The sequence below is a fragment of the Dysidea avara genome, chromosome 14 (genome assembly GCF_963678975.1).
Source record: "Dysidea avara chromosome 14, odDysAvar1.4, whole genome shotgun sequence".
Taxonomy (NCBI): Eukaryota; Metazoa; Porifera; class Demospongiae; order Dictyoceratida; family Dysideidae; genus Dysidea; species Dysidea avara.
Window position 1 is genome coordinate 1,482,322 of NC_089285.1, and position 26,752 is coordinate 1,509,073.

General features: G+C 39.7%; 2 protein-coding genes and 1 long non-coding RNA gene across 5 annotated transcripts; 1 reads left to right on the forward strand and 2 right to left on the reverse strand.

The window, feature by feature from the left end:
* Positions 1-15,622: 15,622 nt before the first annotated feature.
* On the forward strand, positions 15,623-17,525 carry LOC136244682 (uncharacterized). The gene is made up of 5 exons (XR_010695519.1): positions 15,623-15,800; positions 15,929-16,605; positions 16,660-16,893; positions 17,009-17,247; positions 17,303-17,525. It is a non-coding gene; the product is annotated as an uncharacterized lncRNA (long non-coding RNA).
* Positions 15,633-17,241, reverse strand: LOC136244680 (uncharacterized). 3 transcript variants are annotated; one of them, XR_010695517.1, is made up of 5 exons: positions 17,015-17,241; positions 16,414-16,951; positions 16,178-16,364; positions 15,896-16,124; positions 15,633-15,833 (listed from the first exon to the last, which is right to left on the reverse strand). XR_010695517.1 is itself a non-coding variant. In XM_066036224.1 (3 exons), exons 1-3 carry the CDS (start codon positions 17,089-17,091, stop codon positions 16,317-16,319), a joined length of 663 nt encoding a protein of 220 aa, XP_065892296.1. In that variant the 5' UTR covers positions 17,092-17,241; the 3' UTR covers positions 16,174-16,316. The 3 variants fall into 3 exon arrangements, 1 of the variants encoding a protein (XP_065892296.1); XR_010695518.1 differs by having other exon boundaries at positions 15,634-15,793; XM_066036224.1 differs by lacking the exons at positions 15,633-15,833; positions 15,896-16,124 and having other exon boundaries at positions 16,174-16,364.
* A 761-nt stretch (positions 17,526-18,286) lies between the features above and the next one.
* Positions 18,287-19,201, reverse strand: LOC136243933 (E3 SUMO-protein ligase ZBED1-like). The gene has a single exon (XM_066035475.1). The coding sequence runs from the start codon at positions 19,199-19,201 to the stop codon at positions 18,287-18,289; it is 915 nt and encodes a 304-aa protein (XP_065891547.1).
* Between the last annotated feature and the right edge of the window lie 7,551 nt (positions 19,202-26,752).

Genomic DNA, 26,752 nt, shown 5'->3' on the forward strand with positions numbered 1-26,752 from the left:
TGTCACCACTCTGCTCACTACGACTCCCCACAACGGCTTCATCTAATTTGCCCAATAATTGAGCAAAGTGCTCAGGGGTGAGCGAGACAAATGATGCAGCCGTTGGTGGGGAGGTTGGTACATTAGCAGCCGGAGAATGTCCACTGTAAGTAGCGGTCGTCACAGTCCCTGTGGTGGCCGAAGGGATGACACCGCCGTCATTGTTGCTACAGAAGTTTTTAAGTTGCTTGCGAAAAACGCAACGTGTCATGTGAATTTTCGTAAAATATCACGTGCTAAATATATATCACAAATTGCGCACAATTATTTGAACAAGCTACTCCTAGCTAGATAAATAGATGCCACGATTGATGGATTATGTCATTTGCATTGTCTAATGATCTGAGGTGGAGGGTAGTGTGGTTACACCACTACAAGGAATTAAGCTGCAAAGAAATATCAGACTTGCTATATATTCATATTTCTACAGTTTACAGGATATTGGATCGTTTTCAAGAGAATGGTACTGTAGCGCCAGTATCTCATCAGAGTGGTCCTGCGCCGCTGCTGGGAAGCGTAGAAGAACATGCCATTACAGATGCTTTGATATCAAGGCCAGAAATGTATTTAAGGGAGCTACAGGATGAGCTATTTGAGAGGACAGGCACACAGGCAAGCATAAGTACCATATTTCGAACAATTCAAAGATTGGGATTTTCGAGGAAAAAAATTTGTCAAGTAGTGTTGCGAAGAAACGATTCACTTAGAACTGAGTTTATGGAAGAGATGAACTACCTAACAGCAGACATGATTGTTTGGCTGGATGAAACTGGCTCTGATAGGCGAAGTGAGAACAGAAAGTTTGGCTATCACCTAAGAGGAATCACTCCATGCAGTTACAAGCTATCAGTTCGAGGGAAAAGATTATCCTGTATTGCAACTATGTCTACCAGGGGAATAGAAGATGTGGATATATATATGAAGGCAACATCAATGGTGCAATATTCACCACTTTTATTGCTCGAAGTTTGGTTCCACTTTTGCAACCATTTGATGGTAAGAGCCCTAGATCAGTGGTAGTGATGGACAATGCATCTACACACCATGTTGACCAAGTTGCATCTTTAATTCAGAGTACTGGTGCAATTCTCCGCTATTTACCACCATATAGTCCAGACTATAATCCACTGGAAGAGTCCTTTGCCAAAGTGAAAGCATTTCTGAGGGAAAATGAAGTAGCTTATGATACGACAGATGATCCACGGGTACTGATCATGATGGCTTTCAACTCTGTGACTGAGAGAGACTGTGAGGGATACATAAGTCATGTTGGATACAGCTAGCATTAGTAGTAATTAATGACAGTAGTACTATTGTGAAACAAGATACATTGAGCACATACAGTTAGCTATCATGTACAACTAACTAATGTGAATGAAACTGCATACCTGCATGCATAGGTATGTTACGTAAATGCTGTTCACTGACACAAGGAATCTAACTGACCAAGTAGCATATCCCTTCGCTTCTCAAACTGGTCCATGGTTATTGCACCATGTTCAAACATCCGGTGTGCCAGGTCAATCTGACTCAATAACTTGGCTTGGTAATCAATTTTCTTTCCAGGTGAAATTCCTAAGCTACTAGCACTATCTTGGTTCTCTTTCATTGTTGACTCTGGTCTATCATTCTGTGATTTAACAGTAAAAGCTGATGCCACTGAATCGGCCATTTTAGTGAAAGCACTAGCCATGGTATCCACAGAAGAATCTTTAATTTTTACTGCCTTTGCCTTCTCATTGTTCCAAATTGATCTTGCTGTTGGGCTACTCTTGCTTTTGTGTTTACCTGAATCTATAGCTTCAGCCCACAGCTTATATTGTATCTTGTTATACTTGTCCTTGTGAGTTTCCCTTAGTTCAACAGCTATTTCTTCTACTCTCTTAGCTTTTACTTCACGAGCATTTAACTTCTCCTGTACCTTGACTTTCTTTGGTGTGGGCTCACAATCATCATCTCCATCAAGACAAATCACTGACTTGCTCTCGCACCGAGTCTCATTCCTCCTTCCTTCACACCACAAAGTCTTCCCACTGTCTAATCCGACATAATTCTTCCTTAATATTATCCCCATTCACATAATGTATCGGTGCAGAGGAGACATAGTATCCAACATCAAACTGCAAATCAAAAGATACTAAGTCTTTACCAAGCTGTTCCAGTATCTCTTCTTTAAGATGTCTCAAATCACGTGTTGCTTCAACACAGAGACTCAGCATATAAGTTTTGTAACCCCGCTTCTTTAGTGGGTTTATCACTCTTATTGATATTGTAGCATTACAGGTCGCCTTGGTTGCGGCTGTCACAAGAGGTACCCTTCTTGGAACTCCCGGGGCACTGACAGTCAGCACATTTGAATTTCCAGCCACAGAATTGAATGCACTGACGTTACTTACGCTAACAGCCGAGCTAACTGTAGGGAAAACCAGTTTAAACTGCTCAATGACTTGATTTCCACCAGAAATGCTCTTTAACATGGCTTCAAAAGCAGGCTCCATATTTGGTCATGTCAGTAAAATCACGAGAGTGGTCACGTGTGTACTCGCGTGTGCAAATGTTTTTTCGCAAGCAACCTGAAATCTATGGTACTGCCGTCCACTTCACGGGTGAATGCTGGCCTGTTTCTGCGGCAGCAAAAACACCAGACAGTAACGCCGCATACTAAGATGGCTGATAACACAGCCGCCACAACTAACTCCACCATATAAGTATGCATTATGGAAATGATAAATTTCGCCAAGCCTCATGCATTTATAGAGGCGCTTATTCGTGACCTAGGATGGTGCTACTGACAGGTACAATAATAAAGCGCTGTGCCTAGAGTCATGGCATGGCACCTGCGACCGCGGTCAAATTCTTGATTTCCCAAAATTTTGCTTTGACCTGTGACTAAGAGCCTTTTTCGACCTTTGACCGGTGACTTAGCCACGATATTTCAGCACTTTTCGATTGTGGGTTGGAAGCTTTTCCGTTGAATTGGCACGATTTTGGCGGCCTTGACCTTTGACCGCTGTGGCAAATCTACCTACAGTGAGTGCTTGTGCAATGGCTCAGCATTAATGCAATGTGACCTCAAGAGTAGTACAAAGGAGCAGGAGTGGGCAAGTAGCTACTGGAGAGCAGCAAGATTTGGTGTGATGTTTAATTTTAAGAATCATCCACCGCTATCAATATGCTGCATACTGCTATGCTTGTCGTCTTTTTAACACAGAACCTGGAAAGTACTCAGAAGCATTCACAAAAGGTGATTTAGGGACTGGAAACATGCTATGGGTAAGGATGGCATTGTTTCATGCCATGACAATTGCAAGACCTACAAAGAAGCCGTAGTTTCCTGGCATGAGTATGTGAAAAATACAGAAAGTGGTACTACTGTTGATAAGAGGATGGATGCTTCTAGAGCTAAGACGATTTCCAACAATCGCCATTACCTGAAAACAATACTTGAAGTTCTTTTGGTATGCAGCCAACAGGAAATTGCATTACGAGGTCACAGAGAGTCTGTGAATTCACTAAATAGGGGTAATTTTCTAGAAATCTTTAAATTTGTGGCCAGTCATGATGAAGTTGTTAGTGAAAGAATTACATATGGACCCAAGAATGCGCTTTAGCATGAGAAGTTATCATCAGTCAATCTTGGAACTTTAGAGACTCTACATTTATAAACTCCTTTTCACAGATCTGGTCACATCAATGGATATCAGTTTTCAGTTTACACAGTGTAGCCAGGGGGATATGTATGGTTTAGATGAACCCCTCTTTCAGAGGCATAGTAGGATGGAGGAATACAGGGGATTTTACCAAGCCAAGTGTCAATCCCCCCAGTACTGGGGCTAAGAAGCTTATCAAAACTCTGCCATGTCTCAACCGCGATAGAGAGGTCTCTATAAGGGATTTGATTAACCTATTGAAATAAGTTTTGGTTCAGCAAACTGCCACTGTCAAAAGCCCCAGGGGTGGGGCAAGTGTTGATGTCAAATCCCTAGTAGGTTCATGGGGACCACAGGGGTGGGAGTTGACATTGATAGATTTGTACCACTCCGAACAAAAACTGCGGTGTTTATTTCCTTTCAGTGTAGCAAGAAAATTCAATTTTGGTTGCACTGGAGCTTGTTCAGGTCCGGTTGCAATGTCTTTTGGAATGTCACTTGCTCTATTGATACTAGAGGTCATGGCAGTTGTATCATAAAATGAATTCAGGTGCTGCTGACAGACGGAATTACTGTCTTGTGACTCTTGTCCACTTGCTTCGGTATGATTTTGTTGAGCACAGTCGGTTTCATTCACACTTTTCTGGCATTTCTGTTGTCCACTTGTGCTTTCTCTTGTTCTTGGGGTAGCGAATGAATACTTAAACAAAGTCAGTTGCTTCGCCATGTGTCAACACGTGTCCTAACACGTGACAGTCGGTTAGTAAATTTATTGCAGCACACATGACTCAAAGGCAGAGGACCATAAAGAAGACGATGTGAAAGCTAGACACTAATAAAAGTAAGTACAGTTGCATGGTTGTATATAGTATTATAGATAGCTTTAAGAATTGTGCTAACTGTAATATAAAATGCAGGTCACAGTACATTCTAACATAGAATTTTACCCGGGCACAGGCCCTGGTAGGCACAGGCCCGTGTAGGTACGCCACTGACATAGCAAATGTCATCATACTAATTTTAAAATCTTGGTGTTAATCAGCCCCATATATAGGTCTTTTATATACACAGATTTACAAAAGTAAACTCAATCTGCTTGGCACAAAATTCACCTGAATTGTCATTATTAAAATTTTTACCATTAACCTACCATCACAGCCATTTCTTGGCCGCAACCTTGGATTTCACATCTTTTTTCACCATAGCCTTTCTGAGGGCCGCACTGTTTTTTACAGCTTGGCTGTTTTGGATTAGATTTCACTTCTTTTTGTATTTGTATACCCCAAAGCTGGCCATAGGGCTTTTATCATTTATTCTTTACCACAGGAGAAGAAAAGATGAAGCAGGGTGATTTCTTTGTAGCTGAACTCTCTACAAGGTGATCCTTCTAGCTGATCTCTCTACCGGATGGCTTGTTTGTAGCTGAACTCTCTACAGGGTGATTTGTTTGTAGCTGAACTCTTTACAGGGTGATTTGTTTGTAGCTGAATGCTCTACAGGGAGATTTGTTTGCAGCTGAACTCTCTACATGGTAGTTTCTTTGTAGCTGAACTCTCTACAATGTAACTTCTTCTAGCTGAACTCTCTACAGGGTGACTTGTTTCTAGCTGATCTCTCTACAGGGTGACTTGTTCCTAGCTGAACTCTCTACAGGTGATTTGTTTGCAGCTGAACTCTTTTACATGGTGGTTTCTTTGTAGCTGAACTCTCTAGGTGACTTCTTCTAGCTGATCTCTCTACAGGATGACTTGTTTCTAACTGAACTCTCTACAGTGTGATCTGTTCATAGCGGAACTTTCTAATGGGTGATTTGTTTGCAGCTGGACTCTCTGCATGATTGTTTCTCTGTAACTGAACTCTCTACAAAGTAACTTCTTCTAGCTGATCTCTCTACAGGGCAATTTGTTTTAGCTGAATTCTCTACAGGGTGGTTTGTTTGAGCTGATCATGAACTCTCTATATGTGACCCAATTTTGGAAAACCGTCGATATACGCACAACCTTACTTTTGTAATAAAACGCATTTAAAAACCATGGGTAAAAAATGCAAGCTCCAGAAAAAAAATTACGCAAGTTTTTATTGCCTCGCTGGTGGGCGGATTAAGCCAACAATGTATAAATCCTGGGAATGATCGTGTTCGCCTGTCCATAGGGAGTACAAAAATCTTTGTTTCATCTCCCTACATGAAAAGATTCCAAAGTTACAGACGTCTGTTTATGTTGCGGTGACGAAAGAATTTACCGACGATCGTTTTCTGTGAATTTGCCTTCCTTCTCGAACAAACAAGCCTGCCTGAGGAAAAATAAACTATACTTTGGTGCATGCACAAATTCATGGCGAACACAATGAGCCAAGATTCAATTCCGTACGTCGTTGTATCAGCAAGTTATGATGGTTTATGTAAGCGCCTGTAGATTCTTTTCTCGATAGCTTCTGTAAATATCTAATTATTTGCTCATACGGCTGTCTAGTGCTGTATTTCCAAAGCTGCTTAACTTAGGAAGCTGAAACTTGGCTAGTCCATTCCTCTGTCCCTATAGAAAACAAAGAATAATTAAAATGCATTTTGAAAATTGTGCGGATATCGACGGTTTTCTAAATTTAGGTCACAAATGATGGTTTCTTTGTAGCTGAAATCTCTATTAGGTACCTTCTTCTAGCTGATCTGACTACAGGGTGACTTGTTTGTAGCTGAATTCCCTACAGAATAACTTGCAATGTAATATAATCGAGTAAATTATAAATGCAGCTGAATGCTTTATTAGGGTGACTGTTCTATTAGAGTATCTTGATCTCGCATTTGCTAAAAGTAGTTGCCTTTCAAGTCATACCTCAGTGGTTTGTGATCCGATTGTTCTGTACTACTGCAAGGACTTTCTATGATGATTATCCCAGCTACATACTGATTTTCAGCTCATTCCTTAAAGTGGTTTGCCTGGTAGACACGAAAACTAATAGTTTTTTTATTCATAAAAATTGATGGCATAATTTTGACACAGGTTGGGTTTTGTGTCATATCTCCATGGTCTTTATCCCGATTCCTTTCAAACAACAAAAAGGCACTCCTACGATGGTTGCTCCATCTACTTATTAATTTTCAACTGATTCCTCCAAAAGGGTTTACCCTGTAGGCATGACAGACCTTCGACCTTATTTTACGCAAATAATCGGTGATAACTCCGTGAATGTTCATTGGATTCCTACCAAAGTTGGTACGGAGATCCGCCGTAATGAGCCCTTCAAGTGTGCCAAATTTCAGTCCGATCCGAGCATGCATTCGTGTTTTATGGCGGATTTTGCCAAAGTGTGTGAAATGAAGAAGAAAAAATAACAAAGAAATTAAAATGAAATTTTGTTCACTCATATCTCGGATATGGCTGGAACAATTTTCTTCAAATTTGGTGTGTAGACTCCCCTAACTGGCCAGCACTTCTCTAGCAAATTTGGTTCTAATCGGATAAAGGATCACAGAGCTACATAAGTGTGAAAGTTGCATTTTCTTTCTTCTTGTTAATATACTCATGGGTGGCGCGCCGGCTTCTTGGGCCGCATGACACACTACCATGTGTCTTGATAACTTATTGATAAAGACATGCACACATGATGGAATCTTTCTTTATAAACACAAAAGTTATTGGCAATCGCAATGTGTAGCTATATTTACTTAAATATGGCTACTATGGTATATTGTATCAAATTGACTGAATGCTTCAGCTATAACTGGCAGATTAGTACATCATCATCTCAGCTGGAGAGCTATTGCATGGAGTGAATGGTGCATCCAGTACCCAGCTGCAATCCCCCGACGTGATCAGCAGTAAACAGCTATAGATAAGAATAGCCAGTTATATATGCACCATAATACTGACACCATGTAAAGGATAAGCAGCCATAAAGTGCAAATTATCACATACAGCAATGAATTCATTAAGATCGTGGTCAACTGACGTGATTAAAATTAGCACATTTTATGGCTGCTAATTACATGCCAGCTGCACGAGTGGCCTATGCTAGCGACACCAGACCCTTTCCAGCGGGCGCTTATAATCTCTAATCGATAAGCCCCAGCGGATAGGGTCTGCGACTTACCACACTAGCTGGCATGCTGAGCACTACATGATGAGAGTCGAACAGCAAATGCAGGTTAGTGATACAACCCATAGCATACTAGCTTTCAATATCTCAGGTGGCTGCAGTACCGTAGAGGGAACGTCATCGCAATGTTCGGCTTGGTTACCCACAATTGATGTTAGAAACCTGGCCTTTATAAGTGTTACAGCTGTCTTGTGAGACTCCCCACCTATTAGGTGAGTGGTACATAACAGTTATACAACAGGCACAAGTGCTCTGCGTGATATAAATGCACTTGCCTTCAGGCCTGATGCAAGTGCATTTATATCAGGCAGAACACTCATGCCCGTTGTATAACTATATAACAAATTTTTAATATTTAACAAAATCAAAATCTTTAAAAAAGCAAGGACAATCAACTAAAGGAAATCAAGTCAGATACATGATGCACAATACTATAGTAACTGTTCTTAGTATTTTCTACTCAATTTTGCATTATGAATTTTCTCTTTGTCTTCACAACCTTTGCACTGGGGATAGTATATCTCGGTGTCACTCCATAGATCGACAGGACCAGAACAATATACATATACGTCAGTATGTCTTCATACTTCGCTGAATAGTACAACTTTTCCACTGGATCTTCACAAGCTAGTAAACACAATCTCCTTCTGGCAAATCAGTATCTTGAAGCTGTGCACCACATGAGAATGGCAATCCATTGAGTCCACGCTCTACTTCATATCTCTCTGCATACAGTAATTGCCACATCTCACATGCATCACACATTAACATCATGTCAATATTTTTGACCTGTTGAATGCTGGCTGAGAAAGGAAGTGATTTGTCCCTTTGTGCTTTCTTTTTACTAGAAGGATGGTGTTCCTCAGTTGTTTTAGTTCCAAAGACATCAGAAAACTTCTTATAGTTGTCATCTGGTCCAGGAACTGGATGTGGAAGGTGCTTGGGAGTTGAAAACATGTCAGGTGCAAGAGGCAGATGTCACAATATTCTTCACCACACTTGATGATGCAAAAAAGTAATTTTTCTGGGCACAACAGTGGTCAATGAACTTTACCAACCTCTCAGTTAATTCCTTTGTGCTGAACTTGTTACTTACTCCATGTGGGAACTCCTCATTGATCAATACCATAAGTCATCCAACTCCTTAGAACTTGCTGCTGTGAAAACACTGAACTTCCTTTCCTTCAGTTCCAACCTTTGAGCAATATCGGAGAGTACAATCTTTACTGGTGCAATGGAGTCCAAGGCTGCTTCTCTAAATTCTGGGTTTCTTTGTGCTACTGCTTGAAGTGCTTTCATTGAGTTGCATTTCTCTGCTTCTGCCACCATTTCTTGTGGCATTTCTCTTCTAGCCAAAGCTATGGCTTGCAAACCAATGTTGATGATCGCCATAATCCTCTCCACAGGATTTCTGTAGGAATGATAGGGGGGCTGTTCTCACAGCACACAAGATCAAGTTTCCGGAATAATGCAATTAGAGCTATCTTCACAGACACATAGTTTACCCTATGATCAGGACCACCATCTGAATAGACGAACAGTACAGGTTTGGTTTCCACTTGGTTGCTAATAGCATTTGCTAGTTCCGCAGAATGCCTTAAAGGTGAAGATGGTTCAAATGCTCCTTCCTTTAACATCACTTTGACATTACCATGGTACCACGACCCGGAAAGAATTTCACACAAGAGGACAATAGAAGGGATTATACTGAATGTGGTAAATCATGGTCGGAACTTTGTAAGGATGTACCTGATTATACAATTACTTGTCATCCATGTTCAGCTGATGAAACAAGATTACCTGGTTCCCCAACTTTTATTCGGTGTTTGTCATCAATGCAAGCAAAATTCACATGATCTTTAACCAGTAGTGCATACTCTCTTTCATAGCAAGACAAACAAGGAGCATAATGGGAATCTTCATGTTTGCTTTCGCCATTGTCTCTGCTGGACCATGTACTTTTACTTTCAAGCATCCAGTGTATCTTAATCACATGTGTGATGACTGGCAAGAAGGAGGAAATTGCAAACGAATCCATTCATCACTTGCACAGCATAATTCATACACAAATACTGACTGTATTTATTCCATCTATGCTTTGGTGTTGGAACTAATAGTCCAAAAATTCTACTTTGGCTCAAACAAAAACAGACCACAGCCCCCAATAGTGAATAACATTAGAGTCATTTATAGATTTAAGGTTCGTTTTTTCTCGTTATAGGGAGTTATTTTTAAAATAGTTGTTCCAATACTGAATAAAGACGGGGTTAAAATAGGTAGTATTGGAACACTATTTTGCTGTGTTGGTACTTTGACGGCAATTTTCAATGTATGAAATAGATAAGTTTTCAGCAATAGTTCTGGTCACCTCTCTTGAAGAGTGAATAGATTGGATCTGTGCTCTCTTATCAAGTAAAAGGTCAGCATATGAAGCACAATTGTTCAACATCTTTCTTTAGCATAACCCATGTTTCTCTTGACCAAAAAGGATTGGAAAGGCATGTAAAATGAGCTCTGGAGTGGGATAGCAGCTGCTCCTTTGACATAGAGTGACATGCATGTTTCCTGTGTTTGTGGATTTCTGGCTTGTTGTACCCTGTAAACTGGTTGAAAACTGCTGGAACTGTACAGGATCTTTAATTTAGTGTATCACACAGTCCATCTATGTACCGTAAGGCATCCCTTAGTATAGACAGGCACCTAGCTGCAGTTCTACTAATTTCACTACTGTTCCACTTCAGTGACTAGGCTTTAACAAATGAAAGCAGGTCATTGTACATCTTGTCTTTACTGTTTCGCAGTCATCGATGGCTGCTCAGCACTAGCTTTAGAAGCAGCTCTTGATGCGGCCATCATAACTGCAAAGGTATTCACTAGAGTCTTAGACAGTTCCTGCTGCATGATTGTCACACTAGCTGTCACATAGTACTTGACGTACTTCCAATGAGTTCAGCTGCACTACACAGATTAAGGTTAATATCACCCACAGTGACAAATTTTGACTCTTGAGATTGTGTTATACATATTTCAACAACAGCAGTGTGATCACTCTTTTCTTGGGGAAGCTTCTGGGAAGCTATCAAAAACACAGTGTATTTTATACATTTTGTATGTTTTTAAATCACGCATACATTTAATTGGGTATAAAATGGACCACCGACTTACTTCATGATAAAACTCCTGGATTTTCCACTTGTTATCAGCTTCCAGCAGCGTCCAGTCTAGCAATGTTATTCTACAGCAGTTGTCATACACGGAGGCAACTACTAAAACCATTATTACAGCAAGAATTAAAGCTGTCATGAAGTTCTCAATACATGTGACATCATTCGGAAAAACATTCGTTTGAGTAATTACAGAATAATGGCATCTACATGCAGCAACTCAAACCCAATGCGGGTGCAGGATGGGAAACTACACTCTCATTTGGAGTGTCATACAGTACTTATTAACTGCATAATGAGTCATACAGAACAATTATGCAGCTAATTGGGCAAATACAGTACAGTTCTGCGCTTAATTGGACAAATACAGCACACTTGGGCAAATACAGTCAGTATGCGGAGAATTTATTGACGGAATGTTATGAAAACAACACACTGTAAATCACTAAAACCAGCCAAATTTATCCTACCAGTTTGTTCTAAGACTAGAACACGAAGCTATTTAAACACAACTCTACTGGATGTCTGGATTCAATGGAATGGATTGGTGGACTGGAACAGTGGTATGGACTGGAATGGAATGGTGGAATGGACTGGAGTGGAATGTGGAATGGTGGAATACCGGTAGACTGGCCATGGACTCTGGCACTGCCGGGATTATATCAGCACCATAGATATTATAGACTACATAGGTATACGTATGGCAGCACCAGCAGAAATCAGCGTAATGCAAATACGGATAGTCATAGGGGTGGATCTAGACTTATGGAAAGGGGGGGTCAAAATGAACTTAGGCACTACACTGTCTCTGGTTTGGTAAGGTAAAACCAAAAAAAAGGTCACCTACTACGGATTCATAACTGATAAAGTACATTAAAATCTTTAAATAGCTCACTACACACTGCTCTAATACTGTAACTGCTCTATTAGAGTATCTCAATCTTGGCATACTAAAAATTTTTGGAGGGGGTCAAGAGCCCCCCTGTATCCGCCCTTGAGTCTGGATAGCTGGCTAGCAGCTATGCACATGGTACAGAAAGCCTGCAATATAATAAATGGAGTAATCTACCCCAGAACATAGTTAACACTCCCACATAGCTACACTGAGTTTTGTAATGATTTGGACACTATTATAATTACACCTGTACATTATAATCATACCTGCACAGTACACAATATAATTATAATAATACATGCCCCGCTACAACCTCAATTATAAATGATAAATGCACTGCGCTAAGATAGTCTGAGAGATAAGTGCCACCTAATGGACTGGAGTCATAGGTAATTATCTATGCTGGGACTTTCGTACATCAGTTCAGTTGTAATACATCAACAGTCGATTCAACAAATCAAATGTAATCGACATTTTCAGCTGCACGTGATCTAGCTAGCTCTTTATTAATTGATTATAACTATTACAAGTCGACATCCGTATAGATACGTACAGTGATAATGTAGAAAGTAACTAGCTATGTCGGAGCATGGTTCAGAAGAGGATGAACAGACGCTTGGAACTTTCCAACAACCAATCATTATTGATGATACTGTAGACTCTTCCAAGAGTTCTCCTTCAACGGATGGACCAAGCAGCCTTCTGTGGCGATGTTTTGTAAAGGTTGAAAAATATTCTGCAGGAGATCTGGTGCAGACCATTGATAAGTCTCCAGTTAAAGTGGTGTCAGGGAATCAGTTTCGGTATGTGCAGCATAACTAGCATACTGCCGATGCCTTGCTGACCTCCCTTTACTTGATTAGCTATATGATGCCGCATAATGTAGACCTATGTATAGTCTACACATGCATACACACAGTTATTTTAGCTAGTACTCATGCAACTCAGTATAGAGCAGTTTCACGCACGTGAGATAATTACGTATTGCGCCAACCATCGCCATGTTGGTGAACCAGCTACACTGAACATGTTATTTTGTAAAGTTGTAGTGAGTCTTGTAAAGTGGTTGTAACAAATTATTAAACCCGCTTTATGGTCCAGTGTGCGGTTGTCGGTTGTAAGAAGGATTCTAGTCACGACTGCGATGTGTCATACTACAGGTTTCCTGCCATTTCAAGTAGATACGGATGGGCAGCGTACGAGCTGAGAAAGAAAAGGCTTTGTAGCGGCTGTTCAAAGGAAACATGCCAGCGATGAAGCAATTGACAATTTTAGGATTTGTTCGCAGCATTTCATCAGTGGTAAACCAGCAGGACTGTATGATGTGACAAACCCCGACTGGCTACCAACACTCTATCTTGGCCGCCGTGAAGGAAGAAATGGCGATGAAACGGTTTGCAAAGCTATAGAGAATGTTGCAATATACATGAGAGCCAAGCAAAGAGAGAAAGAGAAACGTAGGGTGCAGGCGTTAGCCCAGGATTTGCAGGAGTTGTTGCTACAAGTGCCATTTATTGTTGAACAGCTAATTGAAGAGGTCGTTATAGAAGAGAGCAATGCACTAGGATCAGAAGAGATAGAGACTGGAAAGCGGTATATCAAAACTGGGACACGACAATGCCATAGAGAGTGTGTGGCATGTGCTGCCAAGATCAAAGCTCTTGAAGAAAAGCTGTGCCACAGTAAGCTTACTGTGCTATATTTAACGGAGCAATTGCGAATAAGCACAGTTCCATTCTGTGAAGAAAGTTTTAAAAGTGATGATTTTACTAAATTTTATACTGGGTTGCCAAACATTGGTATTGTAAGGTCTGTTTTTACACATTGCTCGAAAGGGATGAGTCAGGATGGAAATGCAAGATTAACACTTTTTCAGGAGTTCATTTGCACTTTAATCAAGCTGAGAACCAATGCAGTAATTGATGACTTAGGTTATCGCTTCAATGTTTCAAATGCCACTGTCTCCAGGATTTTTCTGAAATGGATGAAACAGTTAGACATGAAATTGAAAGGTTTGATAATCTGGCCTGATCGAGAAGCATTACAAAAGTCAATGCCTGGATGTTTTCGAGAGTCATTGGGACCAAAGTTGTGGTCATAATAGACTGTTTTGAATTGTTCATTGAAAGGCCATCAAATTTGAAGGCAAGATGTTGCACCTGGTCTAGTTATAAGCACCACAACACTGCAAAGGTGTTACTTGGAATCACACCACAAGGTGTAATATCATTTGTTTCGGAATGTTGGGGAGGCCGTGTGAGTGATGTACACCTTACTGAACACTGTGGTATCCTCAAGAATCTTCTCCCAGGTGATGTTGTGTTGGCAGATCGTGGGTTTACCATAGCTGAATCAGTTGCAGCCATGCATGCTAAGCTACACATCCCTGCTTTTACTAAGGGAAAGTCCCAACTTTCTGCTTTTGAAGTTGAAGACACAAGGAAAATTGCTAATGTAAGGATACATGTAGAACGGGTCATTGGCTGTGTCAGACAGCGGTTTTCCATACTTCACTGCACCTTACCAATACACTTTGTTATAAAACGAAAAGATGAAGAGATTCCTCTCATAGATCGTATTGTCCGTGTGTGCTGTGCACTAAATAATGTGTGTGACTCTGTGGTACCTTTTGACTAAATCGTTTAAACAGCAGCATGCAGGTCAGCAAATTATACATTGTATATATATATATGTACATATTAATACATGATAATGATTATTAACATAGTAATCTGTCAGTTTGTGCAGTCAGGGCAGTACCAATTACCTTTTGGGACAATTTTTAACTTTAAGCATTTTATATGAAACCACTGGATAGAACAATCTGGGTTGTCACATCCTATCATCCTGCCCTTCTCTGGGCCATGACAATAACAGTAGACATCATTGCTGGTAGGAGTGGTAATGGTAGCAGATAGCTCAGCATGTTGACTTTTGTTTCCCATGATTCTAGGTTGTGTATACCAGTGTCCAATCAGCTCTGGAAGTAGGCAGGCATTAAAAACGTTCTTAGCTTTTTTAACACAATCATCCCAAAATACTTGATTTTTGTGTATCCGTTCAATGTATATGTCACTTTTGTCCCCAAACGTACATACACAAAAGTCACAGAAGTCGACATCACACACAAAGAGTTGAGTCTGTACCTGATAATAGTACGCATGTCCATGGTTAAGAAGTAGAGACCCATCATCCTGTTTTGCAAGCATAACCCACTATCCTTGATCTCCAGGTTATGGTGGTTTTCTAACTCTTTCTTCATGTACAGCTCCTTGGCAGCCTTCTCGTGCTTGCATCCCCAACTAGTTTGCTTGCTAGTGAAAGAAAATGCTTCTGGGTAGCATATGCACTTAATCAGACTCTTGGACTTATTAGTATGGCAAACTTCCTGCATATGAGATGCTGTTACTCTCCCTGCTCTATATCGGAACCACATCTTTGAACCTGACTGTGCCTTGGTGGTAGCCTCAATAGATTTTGCCATTGGAGCTGTAATATTTATAGAGATTGTTTGGCAGACATCCAATAATTCATCATATTCTGGTTGGAATAGGGAATTTAGTGGCTTAGGAAAGCCAGCAACAATTGATTTTGGAACGTAGTTATCAGAATATGGGATAACCAGGGATAAAATGGCTGGATTTGTACCTTGTTTACTAATGTCCAGGAAGAACAAATCTAGTTCTTCACTGGTTATTTCTACTTGACCAGTGGCAGATAGACTGCACTCTCGTTCAAGACAGATTCAGGGTTATTAATGGTACCACCTAATTACAATACTTATGTAATACTGATATCAGCTATGTAATACTAACAACCTAGAGTGCAATCCATGATAGGAGAAAGACAGCAACTTGGGAGCAAAATGGTTCACCACACTGTGATAAGCCTCCAAGCTGCTTGTTTGATGCTGTGATGATAGTTTCTTGATGTCTGGCAACAACGTCTTACTGCAGAGTATGTCATATAATTTTTCATGTGCTTTGCTGCCTATGTGTTGTATAATAAACTATAGAATTTCAAAACAGTATATAGGGTATTGATAATGTTACCTGGTGCAAACCACTTTTTCCGTCTATCTTCAGGTGACAGTGTTGTGTGGTAGCATTCATCATGTTCATCACAGATGTGATCCATCAATGACTTCCATCGCTTCAAGATGTCATCACCATTAATTCCATTCGCTGCACACCAATAAAGATGATTGGTAATGCTTTTTGTCCACTCCCTGACGAGGTCACAGTCTGCTTGTTTTGATAACTTGCAAGCTTTTTTTAATACCTACAAATCCAAGATATTTCAATGGTGGATTATTAAAAATAATGTATACATACCTTTGGAAACATGCCAAACATCATAGCAATGGTCAATATGTGGATGTTGCTGCCTAACAAACTTACTGACTTGCTTGTGCCTATCCGTTACCAGAGTCCCAACTTCTAAAGACCTACTGGCTAGAAAATTGAGAGCCTTTTACAGTCCCTCCTTTTCCATGTTATTGCTTGACATGACCTGATTACACTGTAAATTAGTCAGTCAGTATCATCATATCTTGTAGCAATGTGGTTACCTGAACAAGTTCAAGATGGATAATTTTTTTGGAGTCCATATCAACTATTCCATATGAACCAAACTTCGCACTGTGACCAGGACTATCACATCTTCCATCTCCACCTATGGAAAGAGGGCTACCTCGTGCTATACACTGCTGTAGCAGTACAGTCTGACTCTCCTTCCATGTTGCTTTTATTGAAGGCAGAAGGTAAAATTTTTGATGGTCAAAAAAAGTTCTGTCTTTAATGCATGCCATTTTTAGGTGATCAAGAAGATGAAGCACTTTGGCAGGAGTGGCACCACTAAATAAGATGGATGCTGACAACAACAAATTTCCAGCAGGTGTGTCACGGATAAATGGCTGGCTTCTCCAAGTCCACTGGTAGCCACAGTGGGAACACTCCTGAGTAACAGCAATATAAGTTCCCTGCTTGTCTGAAATCCTACCAATGCATGATAAATGGCATGATCTACATTGGGTGAATAGGCTTAACAGGTGAGAATGAAATACTAAGTATTTGATTTCATTCTGTGGAGACATTTCAGTGTCATCTCTAGAGTGTTAATAAGTACAACATGTAATAACATGTTGAAATCATGTCATTATACAGGCTTACTCTGTGGTGTAATCCTCTTGGCTAAGGCAGAATGAAGTGTCCAGGTCAACATCAGTAAAAGAATCATCTGGACACATTGTAGTGGACTGGAGATCTGGTTCGATTCCTGTGTGTTGTACTGGTGATGGCTCATGCGGAATAAATTGTAAAGGCGGAGCATCAATCAGGTTACATTGTATTTCTACTGATTTCTGTTTTGGGTGGGCTGATGTTCCTGTTTAAATGGCACAATGGTATAGTCACACTCGGATGTGCACATACCTTTATTTTTTGTTTTTATTTTTATAGACGCTTGTGTTTCAACAGACTTCATCTCGGGATGTGCTTGAACATGTGTTCCCCCGCCTGTAATTAAGGGGACAGGTATATCCATTTCTTCAGGTAAAAGGAGTGGTGGTTCTGATGAAAGAACTTCATCTGCGATGGCACTAGTGGAGAGGGAATCTTCATCCATGGCAGAAATTGTAGAGGGCACATCTTCATCCGTTGGAGCACTTGTAGAGAGGACATCTGCTATGTAAAATTAATGTTATTGAAATTTTATTACATCAAGTTGTTATAGCTTACAGACTTCTGTTGACGCTTTTCAAAAGCTGGTCTTGGTGCCTTGCTTGTACTTCCAGGTGACTCAAACCTATCAGTTGACCTTGGAAATATAGTGGGAATAGCATCTGGCTTCAGGCGCTTGGCAATCCCATTTGATCTCTATAACGACTACCTTCAGTATCAAAGCAGCTGGCTTCGAAGTGCTTAGAGCATAACACTGAAGTCGAAGTTGGGCCTTCCCAGTCACTCCTTTGCTTCTTCACTGCACTGGTCCACTTTCTTCGTAATCCTTCATCTTTTGGAAACGCATGAAAACTGCAGCCTTTCCCACTCTCGAATCCGCTAGCAGCATTACAACCAGCTACTATACAACGGGTGGGCATATTTCTTCGTCGAAAAATTAATTATAAACAGCTGCAAACCACTTCTACAAGCACAATACTGTTAGCTGTAGTTGTGTACTTATACTTGTAGCAATGTAGCTACTCACGCACTCTCGTGTGTTTCAGCTTGTACGGGTGTACACCGGATCTGTTGATGACGGTGTATGATGCGGTTTCCGAAATGAAACCACAATGTAGCCACTAGTGCTCTCAGTTTCGATTAATTTAGTAATCGATTAGTCATCGATTACTAAATCGATTAATCTAAAAATAATACAGTACCACTAACACATATAATAAGATTTCATAGATTCAGTTATGTTACAACTATTGTAATAAGATATTAAAGTTTATTTGCATGTAGAAAACTTAACATATTCACATGTTCTGGCAACAAAGAGGATCGTTTACGGTCAGATATATTCCCAGCCGCAGAAAACAGCCTTTCAGCTGGAGTAGATGTTGCAGGTATACATAAATATTTCCTGGCCACTTTGGCTAAGAATGGAAAGCGTTCTTTGTTATTCTTCCACCACTGCAGTGGTTTGGTTTTTTTGTCAACTGGTGTCTCCTTGAAATACTTTTGATTTTCATTGTGTACCATTTGTTCTAGGGAAAGATCTTCAGATGATGTGTCATCACTTTCAGTACTTATCTGCAGTAATTTATCTAAGCTACTACATGGCTGTGACCTATGAGAGTCTGCATTTGTTACAGGTAAGGGTTCAAGATCACTGGAAAGTTCAAGTGCTACCTTGGAAACAAGATCCTGATTGAAAAGTGTTTCTCCAGAAGAAAAAGTTTTTAACCCACGAAAACGAGGATCTATGGCTGTGGCAATGCACATTGTACGGGCAGGCTCATTCATCAGTGAACTAAGATCCCAACGATTTTGTAACTGTGTTGTTGCATTCCTCTTAAATCTCTTTATTACAGGAATGTCATCTTCATTGGGTCTTAAACTGTGTATTAGTCCTTTTATAAGAGGTATAACGACTGAAAGTGAAACATACTGTTCAGCACTTAAAAACGTTGTAGCAGTCTTGAAAGGCTCTAAAACTTCCTCTAGCTTTTGTAATATCTCCCACTGATCTGATGTTAAATCAAGGTATCTTTTATCTCTGGCTGTAATGGTATCATCTCCCAGTACAGCAGTAACAGCCCATCGCTGCTCAAGTAATCTTGAAATCATGTCATATGTACTATTCCACCTCGTTGCCACATCCTGGATTAAAGTATGCTCAGGAAGTGACATCATCTTTTGCTTAGCCTTTAATCCATCTAGTGCTTTTGTACTTTTTCGAAAATGTTTTACTAATGCACGTGCAGCAGCAATGGTACGATGTATGACATCATCATCTAAAGGACCAATCTAGCACAGCTGCAGAGTATGCCCAGCACATCTCACAGAAGTAACATTTGGCAGCAATTCTTCAAGGTCTCTTACTGCTGCCACCATGTTAGATCCATTGTCATGAACTATAGCATACACCTTTGATTCTGCAATAGAGAAATCACAGAGGACATCAATGTTCCATTGAGCAATGTTCTCTGCTGTATGACTACCCTCAAGAGGTTTGACAACTACAACATAAGTTTGCATGTCCCACTCAGCATTAATTAGATGTGCAGTTATGCCCAGGTAAGCTTCCATTCTACTGCTGGTCCACACATCTTCAGTGAGACAGACCTGATCACAAGTTAGAAATTTCACACACAGCTTGCTCACAGCATCACTATATTTGATTTCGATTGCTTTCATAAAAGTAGAAGGTGAAGGAAGGCAATATCCGGGCTCTAAAAATTTCATCATCTCTGTGAATCCTTCCCCCTTAACTGTATAAATTGGTCTCATGTCTTTTATTATAAAGGTAGTAATCCGTTCAGTAATTTCTGCTGCTCGCTCAACACTACAAGTTGATCTTGTACAGAAAGGATCCAAAGTTCTTTGCCTACAGAAGGAAGTTATGTTAATAGCTTTACTAGCCCATAACAGACAAGGCCACAAACCAAGCCTTTTGACTTTGAGGGTTTAATTACATGGGCTGAGCTTACTTGTGTACCACAGACTAATTAGCTAAATTGTTTTGCCAAATACCTTTAGTGCCATTAACAGCTAGGCTACAGCGCTGCACAGTGTAAACAGCTAGGCTATAGCGCTGTACACATTATAAAGGGCTAGGCTACAACGTATAAACAGCTAGGATACAGTGCTGTTTCATATTCTTTACTGCCGTAGTTGTTGAAAAACAAAAAGCTACAGCGCTGTACACAGTATAAATAGCTAGGCTATAGCACGATAAACCTATGTGTGGATAACACTAGTACTACAACTGTAAGTGAGTCGTAACAGTTAATATTATTGTTACTTACAATTACTATTTTACCTGCTGGAATCGGGATCCTTAGCACTTGTACGGCTTAATACACTGCCCACGTGGCGTCGTTTTAGGTGCTCTGTCATCGCTGTTGTGGAGGAGTGGTACGCTAGTTCCTGATGACATAAATCACACTTCACTCGCTTGCTGTCAATAATGCTGAAGTAATCCCAGCACGCAGCTTTCTTCCTTTTACAATTTGTAGCCATTCTCACGTGACTAATCGATTACACAATAATAATTCGATGAATAACTTTAATCGATTCGTCATTTTAATCGATTAATCGTGAGAGCCCTAGTAGCCACAAGTGACTTAGCTAAACTAGGACTGTGATTATTAGCCAAACCATGTCAGAAACTTAAAAACTAATAGTACCACATGTTTTTAGCAACAATATACTACAATGTAATAGTAAGAAAAGTTTTCACTGCAGTTGACCTTAAAGTTTTCATGCTACACTGTGTGTAGTTACTGTAGCCATCTCAGTAAAACAGGATGAAGATCTGTTGTGGTTAGGAGTCTGCAAATGGTCTGCAAAATTACTCCTGATTTGTAAGGTGAACTCATGCACTCACATGATTATTCACAAAAGGAGGTCAACAGAAAAGTTTTTGACACGATGTGGTAAAAATGAAAAAGTTGTGTGCAGTTTTGCTAAGAAGTTGAAAGATACATGCTCTATAACAAGTGATTGTCTGGAGTTTCCAAGTTAAAATAACTGGTGAGATTTGTATACGTATTCAGAATAAAGATGTGTAGCTAATCACAGATAGTATATTAAAAGCTCATTTTGTTGACGAATTGTATCTGCCAACTTTGAACAGCCCTCGTGAATTAATTGTGAAAGAATCCTTACCTCTGAGAGCTGGGTTTCACAAAAGCATGGAACATGATAGAGAAATTCAATTTTCAGCAGTCCATATCAAGGCTTACTTCCATGACTAATACATACAACAATGTAATTATCAGTGATGTATATTGTAGTCCACAAATATAATAAAAACATAGTTGCTGTTGTGATTCTATATATATATAATTTTTTTTAAATTTATTTATTAATGCTTTACAGCACAAGTGCTGAAGGTCTGTAGGTCACCTGGTCCTACAGCCTGCTCAAAGACTTTAGCTACTTAAGGTGTGTTTGAAAAGTTGGAGTAAGGAGAAGAAATCCATGACTGGACCTAGGTAGCCTCGAACCTGCAGCCATCCGATTTACGCTCGAACGCTTACAGGAGTTTATCAGGCGGTCAGGATGTTTTCTCCTTGTTATTTTCATGTAATTATATCCATAGCAATTCTAGAGAGTAACTCATTGTCTCTAAGTACCCCAAGTAGAACCAAATGGACTACTTTATTTATTAATGCTTGTCTTGAATAAAGCAATGACGGAAAGAAAGTAGGCTGAGGTAATAACATCATCTTTAGGAACTCGGGAATAGACACAATTAAGGTTACGGGATACTGTAAACCCCACATGTTCACTATCAATCATTTTTCATGATTAGGGGTTTGATTTTTCTTAATGCATTGTTATCAAATATTTATGCATTCTTAACTTCTCATTAATCGACATGAAATTCAAATGTTGTTATGGAAACATGAGTAGTCCCCATGCCGATTAGTGAAAGCTATGAACCAAAAATCAGACCAATGAAGAGTCATGAGAACTTACTAACAATTCTAAGATTTGAAGAACATCACTTGTGAGGGACTGACAAGAGGATTTGTGAATAATGCCTATAGTTTCTGAAATATGACTACAATATGACCTAAAGCAAGACACCCCATGGTCACAAAATTAATTTTTAATTGATATCACAAGCACTAGAAACATTATTTCTAACAAATGGCTCCGTCAGGACCTAGACAAGAAGCCAAACTAGTAGTCTGTTTATACAAAATGTTAACAACTAGTTTGACAGTCCTGATTTTTGGTTCAGGAAAATATTGCCATTAGTCAGCAAAACTACGCATGCGCTTACAGGTGCGCCAGTTGTTAAGTGTGTTGTTTCTATGTTTTCTTGTACTGTTACGTGTGTTTTCTTGTACCTTGTACCTGTCCAGTCAGCAGGCTATGATTCTCCCAACAATTTAAGCCTGTTACCAGCTGACACACAACACAACAACACCAAGCCCGCCTTAATTACGTAATAAAATTTTTGTTTGACAGTCGCTCAGTATCCCTTAACCTTAAGAAGCATCTTTGGATATTTTCTTCTTTCTTAGTTCTTGGAATGAAGCTTTCTGTGCCCTCTTCTTTCTTTCATTACTGACTACCTGAAAAGGTCAGCATAATGAACAAGTAATTACAACTATCACAGCATAATTCACACATAAATACTGACTGTATTTATTCCGTCTATGTTTAGGTGTTGGAACTAATAGACCAAATATTCTATCCTGGCTCAAACAAAAACAGACCACAGCCCCCAATAATGAATAACATTAGAGTCATTTATAGATTTGAGGTTCATTTTGTCTCGTTATAAGGAGTAACCCAAGAATTTCACACTGCATGTTCTCAGCCTTGAACAGCCTGCTAATACCGAGTCATGAGTGAATCATAGACTCAGTTATGCCAAACACATAAAAATGAATAGATATAAGTACATGAGCTTGGTTATCTTCCCACAACTAAGCCAATAGTACAAACACAACTTCTACATTCATTCCGTAGATATCTCATACATATGTCTATCCTAGGTTATTTTAGTTCCCATACCTGTCACCATAGGGCAAAAAATAGCGTGATGACGATTTAAACCAAGCACAGCATCACGCTAGCTAGTCTCGCCCGTGGGGTCCACCACTTCAGGTTTTGGTGAACATGACTCCGAATCAGCCTGTATTTACAGGCGATTCCTCGATTCTGCCTGTGATTCCCTTGATTCCACTAGATTCCATTAAGATTTCCTGGATTCCTGCGATTACAAGCAAGATTCTAAGTGATTTTAATGACTCCAATTGATTCCTCGATTCCGTAATTGATTCCTCGATTCTTTCAATGATTCCAGGTGATTCTAATGATTCCTCGAATGATTTACTGACACTAGGCCTCACACTAGGCACAGATCTGTTTAGTTAGCAAGCCGGAACTGATTATTTAGCTATCTTGGTCCATGAAAAGACTGATCAGCAAAGACGGGGCATTGTGCAGAAATAAAGTCAGGTACATCTCTGCCTTCTGTGTTCAACCTCCATGCAGTCCCTAGCTGGTAAAGTGGATAATAAATAAATATGTGGGATGTATCTCTGGCCTCCTTTTAGGCACCTCTCTGAATAGTAGACAGATTTACCTATTTGGGGTCAACTTGTTAAATTGCTGAAAAGTTTTCACTGGCTAGATGAACTTCCCTTTCCACCACCCCGAGCATGAGCATCCATGCAGTGCTAGACAGCTGGATAACACCAGCAACTGAACAAATTTAATCGATAGCTAGCTGTACCTGCAGCTGGCTGATAAAAATCAAGTTTCTGGTGTTCATGACCTAGCTAATTTATACCCCAGCATGCAAGCCCCAGTAGGGGGCAAGGTATGTTAATGTCAAGCCCTACATATGTATGCCTGTAGAATTCAGGTACACGACACTATGTGCTATCAGTACAACTGACTACATAATGACCTTGCCATAGGCTCTCGCATAGCTATTTATTGTGTTTGCCTTCGATTCACATAGCTATCTGGTTTGGGATCTGCTGCTCCATATAGTTGCTAATGTAACGCCATATTATATGTATGATATAGCTACTGTTAATACCAAATTACCATTAATTTTATGTATACTTATCATAAAAGAGGTGTTAAGAACCCTAAACAGTTGATAATCTCAACAAATTTATAATCATAAGTCTCACGAACATAATATTCACAGCAAAAAAATATGAATTTCCTTTTATATGCTACCCTATCAAAAGTGAAGGTAACAGCGTGATATCATTCAGGCCTACACCAGAGAGCTATTCCCTTTTATAGTTATATTATACATAGCTAGGTGTTTATTATTAGAGTCTTTATATATTAGCACTAACTTTTGGAAGGCTGCAACACATAGAGCTTCTGTGCTGGCCACTTGTAAAGCTTTAATAATAATACTTGAATGAAAACACCTTGTACAAATGTACAGTTGTCTTACATTGCAACGGTGTGACCATGCAATAGTTATAGCCTCCCATATGGCAGCCATTGAAAATCTTCCATCGTCATTTTGGCCATCATGGACATAATTCACCCTATCTCTTATGGAATCACGACTGTGACTTACACACTAAACTGAAGGATGGCTTATCAAACACACAGAACACTAGCTAGCTACTCAGTAGCTATAGTAGCTGTACCATGATACGTACATGCACCATGTAGCTGACTGACTTACCTTCCAGAATTCCACAGTCAGTAGAATCCTTTCACTGCCAACTTGAAACCTTTGATTTCGTGAAGAAATTTGTATCACTGAACTGTCAAACGCTCAAGCTATATCACGTACTGAGCACTACCCACCAACTATAAAGCACTTGTAAGGCTCATATAATTACAACACGTGCTAACTATTTAGTGTTAATTTTACAGCAGTCTAAGCTGTCACTAATTTACACATAATGCAAAAAGAAATAAATAAAACTTCTTCATATATATTTAGCAATATTACAGACATTTGCTGCAGATCCAGTCATCACTGTTTATTGCAGCCTCACTGTCAATACACCCTTCGTGGTACCACTCTTTGCATTTCTCACACATTATCATCTTGGAGTTGTCTTCAAAATCAGGCAATCGGCATGTGCAATATATCATACACATGATTGTAGATTTGAAGTATCTATGCTGTTTCCATCTAAAAATCCAATCTTTCTTGCATGTGCTAAAACTCTTGGGTAAAAAATTCCAGTTTCTTCGGCCTCTGATTCCAGCTGTGTTTGTATATGCAGGTGATGCAACCGCTGCAATAAGCCATACATGCTGAAGTTGATAATAGTGGAAAACGTACTTGTCATGCTTCTCGCTGCTCTAAATGTTCGTTCGCATGGTTGTGACCCCATGGATTAAATAAATAGCTCACTTCCAAGAAAACATTCAATGTAAAAGAGAATTTTATTAATGGCAATGCTCATACGGGAATTGAGTTGAATGGCTATGCTTTGATTCTGCTCTTACTGCTTTTAAGAGATATGATATTCTTGTGTTCTGGGGCCTCGATGCCGGAAACTTTTCAAGTAAACCCCTTTCAAAACATTGAATTAGATGAATTCGTAGCTCTTGCTGATTATACACCAACTTTGCAGGATCATCATTGTGTGCAATGCTCGTCATCATTGCAATGGCATACAGCCCACAATCAGTGCAGCAACATTGACTTGCTTTATCTTGATGGAGCTGGCGTGAGACCAAAGATACTTAGCAATTATTATTTGCGTTTCTATGCTTGGTGTAGGTTATAGAGAATCATACAGCTCAACTTCACTTTGACTACATCCAACCATTGACATAATAATCCAGTGGTCTGTGTGTCCTAACTTGGCTTGTAAAATGCATTATTCTTTTTAATGGTGAAAGCTGCATGTTTAAAAATGCATCAATGAAATTTTTTTAAATATAAAGGTATTGATGTGTTCCTTTAGCATCTGGGATCTGTTCAAGCAGAGATAGTAGGGAGGAACTAGCAACATGAGTCACTGCTTCAAAATTTTGACGATCTTTGTGATCTAAACCTTTTTGTCTGATCCCATGCTGGTCCTTACAATATGTGTCAACCACAATTTGCAAGTGTTGGGAACTAGCAAGGTTTTTACCCATGGGAATGACCACAGAGGGTTTAAGCTAGTGTGCTTTCAGCTTTACGGCAATGTGTTGGAGAACCACATTGCCGTACACTATACAATTAACACAGTGGCACCTTACTTCATCTAAAAGATTGCAGTCTGATGGTTATTACTGTGATGATCAGCAGAAATATAGCTACGTACATCAACTTGTGCACTCTGTGGATGATATAGAAAGGCAGTTTAATAATCATGCTGAGAAGAGATGATTGCATATTGGATAACAGTGAAAATTCTAACACCTTGTTTTGAGAGCTCTCTTTTATTCTATTATGTCACAAAGAATGTGATAACAGGAGTACAGCCAATAAGCATTTTGCAATCTCAAATTGAAAACCTTTTGATATTTTCACCTTTAATTAGTTGTTAAGAATGAGGTCTACAAGTGTGATTAAGCAATCAGTGTTGCTGCACTCTGGTGGGAATGATTCACCTTGCTGACAATGCTCTATCCTCCACTTTTCCTTCAATATGCAGTGTATAACTGTAATGATGCGCAACTTAATAGTAAATCAATGTCTCCTTGGCCATGACAGTATCAAATCGATTTCGTCATTTATCAGTCTTTATCCAACTGCAGCAGGTAAAACAGTAAATATAATCTAATCAAAAA